General features: G+C 47.9%; 1 protein-coding gene across 1 annotated transcript; it reads right to left on the bottom strand.

Annotated features, from left to right (window-relative positions):
• Positions 1 to 417: 417 nt before the first annotated feature.
• LOC123050859 (protein FAR-RED ELONGATED HYPOCOTYL 3-like) lies at positions 418 to 1626 on the bottom strand. Its single transcript, XM_044473588.1, has 2 exons — positions 678 to 1626; positions 418 to 600 (listed from the first exon to the last, which is right to left on the bottom strand). Exons 1-2 carry the CDS (start codon positions 1577 to 1579, stop codon positions 576 to 578), a joined length of 927 nt encoding a protein of 308 aa, XP_044329523.1. The 5' UTR covers positions 1580 to 1626; the 3' UTR covers positions 418 to 575.
• Between the last annotated feature and the right edge of the window lie 11349 nt (positions 1627 to 12975).

Genomic DNA, 12975 nt, shown 5'->3' with positions numbered 1-12975 from the left:
TGGGTTTTTGGTACGAAGTCTATACTATAGACCAAAGTGAGCTGGTATCTTCTATATCTAAATGGTGGTGAACCAAAGGAGTGAAAAAATTTAATTATTACCACACATAATTACATCTTCTATATCTAAACAACTAGCCACCACTAACCTATTTCTCTTAACATGCAAGTTTGCCACCTCGTCATTCAACATGTATGGAGAAAGGTCCACCACAACATGCAAACAAAATATTCCCGCAACAACATATACATGTTACACGTAACCATTTCTCTATGAATATATTGCAAAACATTCCCGCAACAACATGCCGGGTATCGTCTAGTTTTCTAATATAATATAACTACAGTGGACAACACAAAAGATGCCATCATTACAATGGCTAAAATGCTATCCATTTTCCATGATTAAAGTCCCTAGTGACCGCCTCCTGTTTAGTCCATATATGCTACAAGCACTATCTCAAGGTACTGGCCTCTTGCAATAGTATATATCATGTATCATGTATGCAGTAACACATTGTAAACACCTCACTATTAGATCACTGGATTCATCCTAACATAACTTTAGCAACTGTTCTACTCTTCTTCGCCCACCACGCTTCTGCACACGATAACAGGAAAAGTTAATGAATGACAAGTTAAAAACAATTATAACCTACAATGCATACAAAAACTTACTTCTTATTTAGTTTGCATTTCTTGCTGCGTTTAGTGTGCCCTAGCAATTTGCATGCGCCGCACCTGATTCTGATCTCGTCGTACGAAAGTGGCCTACCATTTTTCGACATAGGGCGGTTCTCATCTACCTTAGTTGCACCTTTCGTTGATACTTTAATAGGATCATGAACTTCAACTATGTTGCCTTCACCATCGTCTACATATTCAATTGCACAAGTACTAAGATCAGCCGTTTTCTTACTCAAATTTTCCTTTAGCTGATCATACTCATGGCTCTTAGCTATCACGGTCTTCAAACTCTCCTGTAACTGATCCCACAAAGTTGGGTGTTTGCATGCTGCATGCATAGCTTCTGAAGCCAACACACTGACCTGGCTATATTTCATTCTTTCAGCTGCTCCAGTCCATCCAAATCCCAACAGATCGCTTGTGCGCCTGGCGGGCAGTCCCAACCTTGCGTCTTTCGTGAACCGCACAAGAACTAAACACTTTGGTATTTCAGATATATTCAAGTACTTCAGTACATGGAATATGTGCTTGCAAGGTAGACCCTTTCGAATCATTCTTCTGCAGCTGCACCTTATAGTTTCTGCGGAATTTACTGGAGTGTACTCCACCCAAAAACGGCTCTTCCGGTTATTCTTCCAGGCCACGATGTACTGCTGTGATCCGTCTCCGAGCTTTATTTCTACAATCTCCATGCCACCAATTTTCCTAAGATCAGCTTGCAACATATAGAAGTTTGCTGGAGTGAAGACGTGAGAAGCAGCTATCTCAAGTTCCCTCGAGCTAGTAACTGGCACCGGTAAACTCTGTGAGGCCGTGCAATCATCTCGTGCCTCATTCTCACGGATACGTACAACGGCGTTCTCATAGTGCAAAATCATATCCACCAGGGTCATTTCACCGTCTAGGTGGAGGTGAAGGCATGAGTTTAGACTTTCACTCCTCTGGTTGCTTTTCATGCCAAGCCAAAAACCCTCTGTCAGATAAGCCGCGGCCCACAGTCTCCTCTTCTTATACATCCGTCTCAACCATGTTACTGTTTTTTCCGACTGCCATCTTTTGGAAAACGCGTGCCATCTCTCCTCAAACGTGGCCGTGGACGTGCTGTAGTACAGAAGAGTTCGGAACTCCTTCAAGGACTTGTGACTGAGGTGAATCTTCATATTTTTTCTATATGCCACGTACATATACGGTGCCACACGTCTGGCAAGACTTGGCGAATTGCCTTGATCATCGCAGCGTCGGCGTCCGTGATAACACTCTTCGGCATCTTTTGACACATGGACCTCAAAAAAGTCTCCAGCAGCCACACATATGTCTCTTCGGTCTCGTCCGAAACTATGGCACAAGCAAAAACAGTGGTCTTCCGGTGATTGTTAAGACCAACAAAGGGTATGAATGGCATACCATACCGGTTCATCTTGTACGTGCTGTCAAATACAAGCACGTCGCCGAAGTCCTCATAGTCATGACGAGACTGGGAGTCACACCAGAACATCCTATTCATATGTCCTTCCTTGTCTAGCTTGTACTCGAAAAAGAAGCTAGGATCCCTCTGTTTCCTACTGACCATGATGCCTATGACTGTGGCAGCATCACCTTTTGAAAGCAGCTTCCTCTTCTCCCTGGCGCAAAGGTTGTATATTTCACGCCTGGTAAAACCAACACCGCCATACCATACATGTTTGCTGATGAAGGAATCCATCATGTCGTGAATTCTAATCCCTGCAGCTCCCATGGACAGTATCTCAGCTCTCTGGTACTCTTTGATTTTTCTGTGGGACCAAAGAAAAGGTACCTCGTCCGGTCCTGCCAAGATATGGCTATGCTTGTCCTCAAAACTATCAACATACCAAACCCCACGCTTTTGGTCAAGCTTCACGGTCAGGTGCGCTTCGCAGTGGCAGCGTGTCTCGGGTCTGAGCCTACGGCTGTGTCCTTCCTCGGTTAGCAACCTGCTGTCACGTTTTCCTTGTCTGGAACAAACAAACCGCCTATAACGCATATGACGTGACTCGGTTTTGCTATACCTGACCCTATTCTTTCTAATGCTGAAACCATTATCTCTAGCATAGCTGTTGTAGAAATCATACGCAGCCTCGTGAGACGTAAAAGTCATTTGTATTATCTGCATGAACATATCCCTCTTATCATCTGCACTAGCAGTATCTTGGACATTCTTTTTCCCCTCAACTTCTGTCACCTACACAATCATAACATAGCCATGAAAACAGTTTTCTATGGTATAACATTACTTCCATACAACATTGATTACATACATACCTCACTCATGATGACCGACGATTGCGACTCCCCAGAATCAGGTGCAGCTAATGATTCGACATCAAGGCCTGTCTCCGCGTCGGATTCACCGTAATAGTCGTACGCATTATGACATTCGGAAATGAGCTGAAAAATATAACACAAATACATAAGTACTTATCATATAATATTCCAGGATTAATTCAATTTGCATGCATGCCAACAAAAAATTCCACTTCCATACCTGACTAATGTAATCTTCATTCGAGATCTCCGAGTTGTTTTCCTCACCATCATCATGCTCATTGTTTTCCTGACCATCATCATGTTCATCCATCTATAAATTTTCAAAATATAATATTGTCGGATGCCACCAAAAAATTACAACATGATAATGCCACTCACATTAAGATCTTCCAATACGTTCCCATTCTCTGACCTATCTCCACGATCTGAATTTTCATCATCTGACCAATCTTCTATCCAGTCTTTCATCAGTTCTCCAAACTCCATGTCATACATCATATCAGTTAACTCATCGTCCGCCATTTCCTACAACAATTAATATGTATCATCACATGTGCAAACATTATCAATGCTGACATATACAACACCTAGCGCACGATCACGGATGTTAAATAAACTACACCAACCGGAGAGCGCCCCAACCGAGGGCGTTCAGATCGTGCACACAACCGACGCCAACGACCTCTGATCGCCCATGGATCCTCCCCCCTCTCCACACCGAGCGGCGTTAAGGTACGTCCCACGAATCCAGTACGTGATCACTTTGGATCGCGAGAAGCAGCGCTACCCGTGATAACATGCGCCGCCGGATTCCTAGCCCACGGCACCAGTCGTGATTACTTTGGATCGCCGGATACCTAGGTAAGCCGCCGCATCAAATAACGGAGCCGTCGTGCACACAACCGACGGCAACCGACGCTAGGTTAACCCTAGAAAGAAGAAACCCACTTTAGCCCGCGTGATCACTGTGTATATCACGACGAGCAGCACTACCAGAACAAGATCTGCGATGGCCTGGACCGCCAGAAAGCTAGGTTACCCGCCCCGCTAGGTTAACCACTACGACGAAAACAGCGGCAGTTCGTTTGATGCTGCCGCGAGCGAGACAAACGTGGGGAAACGGGATGCGGTACCTGCGAGCGCTGGAGGTTGACGACGGTGCCGCGCGCGCTCTCGGACGAGATCGCCGGCGATAAGATCACTGCCGCGGATATTCCTACAGAACCTCACCAGAATGATGGAGGAGCCGCGTGAATGATGGAGCTGCGTGATTGATTGAGCTGCGTGATTGATGGATCGGCCGTCGGCAGGTCCTACCTGGTCGTGGGGTCGTGTCATCCTTTTTTTTCGGGATGTCACCGTATACATACGTATGGGTCATACGGGTTATACGGGGCTTGGATATGGGCTACGGGGCTTGGATATGGACAGCGGCGGGCCGGAGAAAAAATAGATGGCGGCGTCAAGAATACCCCTAGGAAATTGAGTCAGGGGGTGCACCGGAGCAAGCCTCGGTTTCAGAATGTTTCTTCTGAAATACTCCACCAAAAGGGCAGCGATAGTGAGGAACTCGCCACCGTTGCTCAGCTGCTTGGCATGAGAATTAATACCCGCTGCATCTGTACCCCGCATAGCACAACATTTCCGTCCACACTTCGGAAAGCATCTTCAGCTTAGCAGCGGATGGGACAGAGTCATGAGAGACCAGCTCACGAGCAAGTTGGCGCGCTAAACCCAGTGTTTTGTTATCGCCCATAACGCCATTAGCTCGTGATCGACTGACCTGAACGTGACAGACAGGTGGCCCAGGGTGTATATGGCCGTCGAGTCGGCTAGCATGTACGCTGACCAAATCATAGCCCTTAGCACACCGGAGTCTATGCGCCGACGGAACTCTGCCAGGACAAGAAGCACTAGCTGCAGTGTGAAGCTCAGCAGCACCATCATTTGGATCCCGCTTTCTTGCCATTGCTCCACTTGTACCTCCACTGTCGCCATTGTTTGTCGATCCGCTGAAATAACGGATATTGTAATTATTTTTTTACAGATAACAAAGATATCAGTGTGCATGGATATGTAGCAGGAGAAGTGGTGGATGGATCGATGAGTAACCCACAACCGCTTGCGCCGCCGCTGCCAGAAGCGATTTGGAGGAGGATCGAGATCAGCAAAGCTAGAAAAGTGGGGAGGATTAGTCCTCAGCTCGCACCATGAACCATGATGATGGTGAATGAAGCCTCACAAAGGAAATGCAATGAGACGTGTTAGCCTTACCGCTGCAGGAAATATATATATATATATATATATATATATATATATATATATATATATATATATATATATATATATATATATATATATATATATATATATATAGACACACACGGTAGCAGAAGAGTAAATATAAAGACGCCGTCGATCAAGTCTTCTCTCCATCCTTTATAACACTAAGCTCTCTAGTTTTAAAGAGCCTACATTTAATTAAGGTCTCCAATTATAATAGGGTCATCCGATTTTGACCGGGTCAACAATTTCTCAAAGCTCCATAATTTAATTATTTTATATTATACACTATGCTTTCTACTTTTTAGAATTGGGTAATCCAGTTTTGACCGGATCAACAATTTCTCAAGCTCTCCCATTCAATTCTTTTAATTCACTATGTTCGGAAATTTTGAAGCTCTTTCATCCAATTGTAATATTCAATTTTGATTTGGTTTACGATTTTGACTAGGCCAATGGTTTTTCAAATCAATCAGCAGCAACCGACCTATAAAAACATATCAATCCCCACAACCTCCCACTACCTAGAGAAAAGAAGCGCTGCCATGTGACATTGTAGCATCAATATAGTACATGCAACCACCGGCATGGAAATTAAATAAATATAACTTAGTTAGTGGATAACACATAGTCACACCACAAACAGCCCACCAAATCACCGCATTATAAATAAAAATATAACACACTATCATCTCCCCCACCCGCCAAATTCCATCAGTTATAGAATATAAGGGGTATTAGTTTTTTAGAAAGTCAAATTTCTTCAATTTTGACCAAGTCCAGAGCATCGACATCCATAATATTAAACAAAAAAAGTATGGAAATTCATTTCATGATGAATCTAAAAATACCAATTTGATATTCTGGATTTTGATATATTTCTCTACAAGTTTGATCAAATTAAAAAGGTTTGACTATTCAAAAAAGTAGTACACCTTATATTTTGAAACAGAGTGATTATTATTTTAAGAAACCAACAACACAAACGGTGCAGCAACGCGCGAACAACCCTTCTAGTTTCATATATGCCCTCGAAAGAAAAATGTCTGCTCTCCGTCGAGATGAACACGTCCACACATGGGCCGGCTGCTACCAACGAGACAAACTGTGAGTGTGTGTACCACCTGGAAGTAGTCGCCACATGGACATCTATATATACATATTACCTGGCCATCTTTCACAGCGCGGCTAGGTCGTTTTGAATATTTGGCACGAGTAGTGACGAGGCTGTGATGAATGGACAGCTCTAGTTGACTCTTTTTTCCTGATAAAGGGCGATTTTATTATCTCAAAATATAGCATCGAATTGATATAAAACATTATGAGTAACAGCCGACCTCTGCACAACTAGAATGCACACATTCAAATCCCAAAGTCTGCCACCAAGAGCATGCATCTACAGCCGGACTTGGTAATCCGGCGCCTCAAACGTCCGGATGCATCCGCGGGCACTGACCGGGTACCCCTCAAATAATGTAATCTACATCTGGACACCTCTATTATCATATCTCAAATCTATACAAACTCATACACCTACATCGATGCACACACATCGTCCGGCTACTCCATCACTACTAAACATGCCATGGGATGACATAAATTTGGCATGTTTGGCTATGGTGGAGTTCATCCACGGCTGCCCTTGTTCTTTCCGGCGTCCTTGCCGTCCTTCTCACGGAAGTACCGGTCAAAAACGCAGTACGGATCAAGCCGAATCTGCTCGTCGCCGGAACTGTCCTCGTCGTCACTGTCCGTCTTCTCCTCCTTCGGTGGCAGTCCGACCATGACACGGACCGTCCGATTTTGCTCTACGGCGAGGGCACGCGTGTTCCTCCACTGCCGTTTTTTCACAATGCGAGCGCGGATGGCTTCGTCCCCATACGACCAGCCTAATGCATAGTATCACATATTAGTATCATAGATGACTTTATTTATTATGATGCATGACACATAGTAGCATAGCATTTATTATGATCGGTATCATTTTAGAGGTGCTTTTTACGAGAAATCCACCAGTATCATTTTCATGTTACAACTTTAATGATTTTTTATTTGTGCATGTCTTGTCAATTTGAAAGGTTTGGCTGTGCGCGTTCTAAAATGACAAGTACAGATGATGAGAGCACTAACTGTAGATCTAGAAGTTATTACTATGTTTCTACTTTTTTTTTTGTCTTGGCGTTATTTGTATGCTCTGCAGTTCCAATGCTGTGCCGTTGATGTTCATGCACACAATGACCAGGCAACACCACTTTCCAAAGGAGGCGTCATCAGAGCTGAGCTGTGTGTTATCGGACCAGAGGACATGGTCATCCATTAATGTTTACGGATCTGGAGAGAGGACAGCAAACCATCTAAAAAAATGTCCAAGAAACCACTACATGCAAAGCCAATGTTTTGCTCTTCGAATCAGCTGCTTGTCTGAGAGTTCCAGAAATTTGCAGGACTCCTGTACCCGAGCTGAGGCAACCTGGGCATTTGAAGCATAAGAAAGATGAGGTCAGTGGTTTGAGAACTGGAGACCCTTAGCCCTCCCAGACAGGAGGTGACCTAAGCTCTTTGCTCGGGCACAAAAGGGCTACCGTGGAGATAGTTACACTTGGGAGGCATAGATGCAAGCAGTTTGCAGAAGCCATCCGAGATGTTCCAGCTGGAGGCATCAGCAAGAAGGTGCCGCAGGGACCAGAGTAGCTAAAGAAGATAGCTAAACGAAACCCTGGCAAACCAACTGTTGCTCTCGGGTCAGCAGGCGCACACACACTGAACTGACCTTATGGCAGCCTCTCAAGTAAGCTCCCTATCCGAGGCATCCTGAATGATCAACTGTAATTTCTGTTGAATGGTCAACGTTTTGTTGGGTTTTTTTTTCGAAAAGAAGGTTATACCCCGGCCTCTGCATCGGAATGATGCATGCGGCCACCGTTTTGTTGGGTTATGGATCGATTTTCAAGTTTGAGAACTATTACACACAGAAATCTACACGTGACATTCAACTCGACAGTCGTAGTTTCACCGATTGCTTACGAATGCGTTCTGTTGCTTGGTTTATGGGCATCGCCAGAACTGACCTTCCTAGTTGGTATTGATCTGCATCAGGACTCGTGGGAGTGGGACTATCAGATCCCATGCAAACTGGGGCAACTGCACTACAAGCAACAGATCTGTCGAGAGTACCTCCTTCCTCTTCACCGATACAGATCATTTTGGAATTCGTGCTTCTTCTGCTGGTAACAAGCATGTATGGTCAGTGAACAAAACCAAGTTAAGCGCACACTTGGATTGGGCACGGCAAAAAACTGTTCAAACCCTGAAGTTTGTACTTCACTAAATCCAAGGATATCTTTGTGTATTGAGCACTGCTACAGGAACGACGTTCACCAGCCGATAATTGCACGACATGCATATCACACCATCCATGGCCAAGTATAAAACAGTAGCAAACGGCTAGATTTGCCGTCGTGCATGTGTCGTTCACTTCTGTGTCGTGTGTGAAGTACTTCGGTTGTGTATTAGTAGGATGAACTAATAGTTGTAGTAGGCATTATCATTCATTCTATGTTTCGAATGTGACACTACACATGATTTTCACAACAGTGGTGAAATCTTGTCTGGTATGTAAAAGACACACTGGATTAGCATGGATCAAACTCTTTGTTGTATTAGCAAATGTGGAATTGTTCCTTACTGTACATGTACACGTATTTGTATACATATATAATTGTATTCTGATCATCTATATATTGAGACGTGAGGCTAGATGTTAGCCACCCACGCAAAACCCTAAACCTACCTTTTGACTTGGTATCAGATAGCCACCGGGCCGCCGCGTGAACCCTACGCTGCCGCCTGATCCATCTGTGCTGCCGCCGCCGCCGCCGCCGCGAGTTTCCTTCTCCGCCGCCGCGCGCCGCCCTCCTCCGCACCGCCGCGATGTCGTCCGCCGCTCTCTCGCTCTCCAACAGCGTCGACACCATCACCTCGCCTGCGGCTGCCACCGTTCCCGCCGCACTCGCCGTTCCGGCGATCTCCGTCCGCCTTGGCCACCACAACTTCATGCTGTGGGGAGGCATCGCCGGCACTGTCTTAGCCGGCGCCAACCTCCATGGCTACCTGGACGGCACCACGGCGGCACCGCACAAGACCATCGCCGTCGGGACTGGCGATGCCGCGACGACCGCCGCTAACCCGGCGTACCACCATTGGTGGACTCAGGATCAGAAGGTCAAGGGCCGCCTTCTTACCTCCATGGAGGAGGACATCGCATGTCAGCTCACCAGCTGCGAGACGGCACAGGCGGTGTGGACGGCCGTCGGTGCCATGTACGGCGCGCAAAGTCGCGCCAACGTCCGTCACATCCGGCGTCAACTTCAGACGCTGAGAAAGGAGGAGATGTCCGCGGCTGAGTACATGCACAAGATGAAGGCCCTCGCCGACACCATGGCTGCCGCCGGCTCTCCATTCGTGATGATGAGCTCTTTGATCACATCCTCACAGGACTGGGCTCCGCCTACAACTCCATCGCCGCCTCCCTGGGTGTGAGTAACGCACCTATGCCCTACTCCAGCTTCTGCTCGCTCGTCTTGTCGTTCGAAGTGTTGTAGGCTCAGCAGAGTGCGTCGGAGGGGTGGACTCCATCGGCCAATGCTATGACTCGCTCGGGCCTCTACGGCCAGGGCGGACGTGCTCCCTACTCGGAGCCCTACCCCTCACAGGGTGGGGGTCGCCTGGCCGATGGCAACGGCCAGCCCGGGCAAGGCCGCCAAGGCGGCAGCGGCGGCCCCAACGGTGGCCGCGATCGCAACCCCTCCTACGCCGTGGTGGCCGTCACAACAATCGCTGGCGCCCCCGGTGTCAAATTTGCAAAAACTGGGGGCATGAGGCCGATGATTGTCGCAAGCGCTATGACCAGGACCACATCACTCGCTCCGCCAACTCGGCCTCCACCAACACCGTCGACTATCCTTGGGTACTGGATACCGGGGCTACGGATCACCTGACAAGTGATCTTCAACGTCTCCAGGTTCACAAGCGCTATGATGGCAAGGACCAGGTTCAAGTGACCAATGGTGCAAGTTTGTCTATTTCACACATTGGTCATTCCCGTTTACCCGGTTCATCTCTAAAGCTGCACAACATCCTTCATGTTCCACACATAAGAGAGCATCTTCTTTCTGTCTATCGCCTTGTTTGTGATAATGACGTGTTTGTTGAGTTTCACCGTCGTCTTTTCTTTGTTAAGGACAAAGCAACCAGGCGCGTCATTCTTCAAGGTAGCAGTCGGGGAGGGGTCTACCCGATTCCCTTTGCTCGTGCATCGTCCTCGTCATCTCGCCATGCTTCATCCAGTGTCCGAGTCTCATCGTCACAATAGCATCAACGTCTGGGTCACCCTACCAATAACGTGGTCACCTCCATTGTTCGGAGCCATGACCTTCCATGCTCTAGTTCAAATACTTCACCATTAGTGTGTGATGCATGTCAGCGTGCTAAGAGTCATCAACTACTATATTCTATGTCTTATCATGTCACTATTGTACCTCTTGAAATAATTCATTCTGATGTTTGGGGTCCCGCTATTGCATCTTCCGGGGGGGTGGGGGGGTGCAAGTATTATGTCAGCTTTGTTGATGACTACAGGCGCTTCACTTGGATTTATTTGCTTAAACATAAGTCTGATGTTGAGCAAGTCTTCTATAACTTTCAGGCTCATGTCGAACGCCTTTTGGATTGCAAAATCAAGGCCGTTCGGTCCGACTGGGGTGGTGAATACCACAAGCTCCATCGCTATTTTCAACGCACGGGCATCTCCCACCGTGTGTCATGTCCACATACATCTCAGCAGAACGGTATTGCCGAGCGCAAACACTGTCATTTGGTCGAGACCGGTCTCGCCTTACTGGCGCATTAGTCTCTCCCACTCCGGTTTTGGGATGAGTCCTTTCTTACGGCGTGCTATCTCATCAACCGTATGCCCACTCCGGTTCTCAACAAGGACACGCCCCTGTTCCGCTTGTTTCATGTTCATCCCAATTATTCCTCTCTTAGGATTTTTGGGTGTTCTTGCTGGCCTAGTCTCCGCAAGTATAATGCTCACAAGCTGGAGTTTCGTTCCAAGATGTGTGTTTTTCTTGGCTATAGCCCTCTGCATAAGGGCTATAGGTGTCTTGATCGCACCTCGGCTAGGATCTATATCTCTCGTGATGTTGTTTTCGACGAGTCGGTTTCCCCTTACTCCAGCCCAGGTGTCTTGGTTGACATTGCTTCTATTAAGCACACCCTCACTTTTCCATCTAATGAACCGGTTTCGGATGTCCATGTGCGGAAATACGACCTGTCATATTTGTCACCTGACTTGTTTTCTGCAGATGCTACTCTAATCTCTTCCCAGGAACCCGTCGCCGCACCTGCATCCGCCGGCGTGATCGACGTGCATGGCCCCAACATGCATGCCATGCCTCCCGAGGCGGGCTCATCGGCCTCGCCCGCTGGCGCGTCCATGGCCCAGTCTGCCTTGCCCGATGGCGCGACCGCAGGCCCGACTGGGTCGCCCGTTGCGTCCCCCGCCTTGCCTGGGTCGGCCCGGCCCGCCTCACCCGTCGTTGCCGGGTCGCCAGCCATGTCCCCTGGACTGCCGTCTCCGCCTGGCTCTCCGTCGTCGCCTGGTTCGGCCCAGCCCGATGCGTCTCCCCAGCCAGTGTCGCCTGTTGCTGAAGATCGTTCAGCCGCGACACCACTGGTCGGGTCTCCGTCATCGCCGCCACCATCTACCGACGATGCGGCTCCCGGGCACACTATGGTCACCCATAACCGCGATCATACGCGTAAGGCCAAGACATACACGGATGGCACGGTGCGGTACGACGACACTCGTCGGCGTGCATTCTTCGCCGCACCCACTTCTCATCGTGATGCTCTTGGCGAACCGGCTTGGCGTGCCGCCATGTCTGAGGAATTTGTTGCCCTTTGTCACACGCACACATGGGTGTTGGGGCCTCGACCTCCTGGTGTTAATGTTGTGGGCTGCAAGTGGATCTTTAAGACCAAGCATCGACCTAATGGTTCTGTTGACAAGCACAAAGCTTGCCTTGTTGCTCGTGGTTTTACTCGACAGCAAGGGATCGACTATGGAGATACTTTCAGCCCCGTGGTGAAGCCTGCCACGGTTCGTCTGGTCCTCTCTCTGGCTGTCTCCCGCGGTTGGAGTCTTCGACAGATTGATGTGAGTAATGCTTTTCTTCACGGTTTCTTGGCCGAAGATGTCTACATGCAGCAGCCCCCTGGTTTTGAGGATGCTCGTTATCCCTCTCATGTCTGCAAACTCCCGAGGTCCATCTATGGGCTCAAACAGTCGCCGCGTGCCTGGTATGCTCGGTTATGTCGGCGTCTCTCATAGCTTGGCTTTATCCCCGCCAAGGCAGATGTGTCATTGTTCATATTTTCACATGGTACTATTCAGATGTACATGCTGGTGTATGTTGATGATATTGTGATTGATGGTTCTACACCTACTGTGGTGGATCGCCTTGTGCAGTCCTTGTCTGCGAGTTTTCCCATCAAAGACTTGGGCAGGCTGGAGTACTTTCTTGGACTGGAAGCGTCCTTTCATTCAGGGGGCATGACATTGACGCAGAAGAAGTATGCACTTGATCTCCTTCATCGCGTCAACATGGAGAACTGCAAGTCCACTTCCGCTCCACTTGCTACATCCGAGAGCCTCTCG

Source organism: Triticum aestivum, chromosome 2D (assembly GCF_018294505.1).
Source record: "Triticum aestivum cultivar Chinese Spring chromosome 2D, IWGSC CS RefSeq v2.1, whole genome shotgun sequence".
NCBI lineage: Eukaryota > Viridiplantae > Streptophyta > Magnoliopsida > Poales > Poaceae > Triticum > Triticum aestivum.
Note: the sequence above shows the minus strand (reverse complement) of the source record. Positions and strands in the feature narration are given on the sequence as shown.

Coding starts and splice junctions, on each gene's coding strand:
- LOC123050859 (XM_044473588.1), bottom strand. CDS start 1,579: ATGACCCTGGTGGATATGATTTTGCACTATGAGAACGCCGTTGTACGT. Junction 601..677: donor AAATGCAAACTAAATAAGAA/GTAAGTTTTTGT, acceptor TATCGTGTGCAG/AAGCGTGGTGGGCGAAGAAG.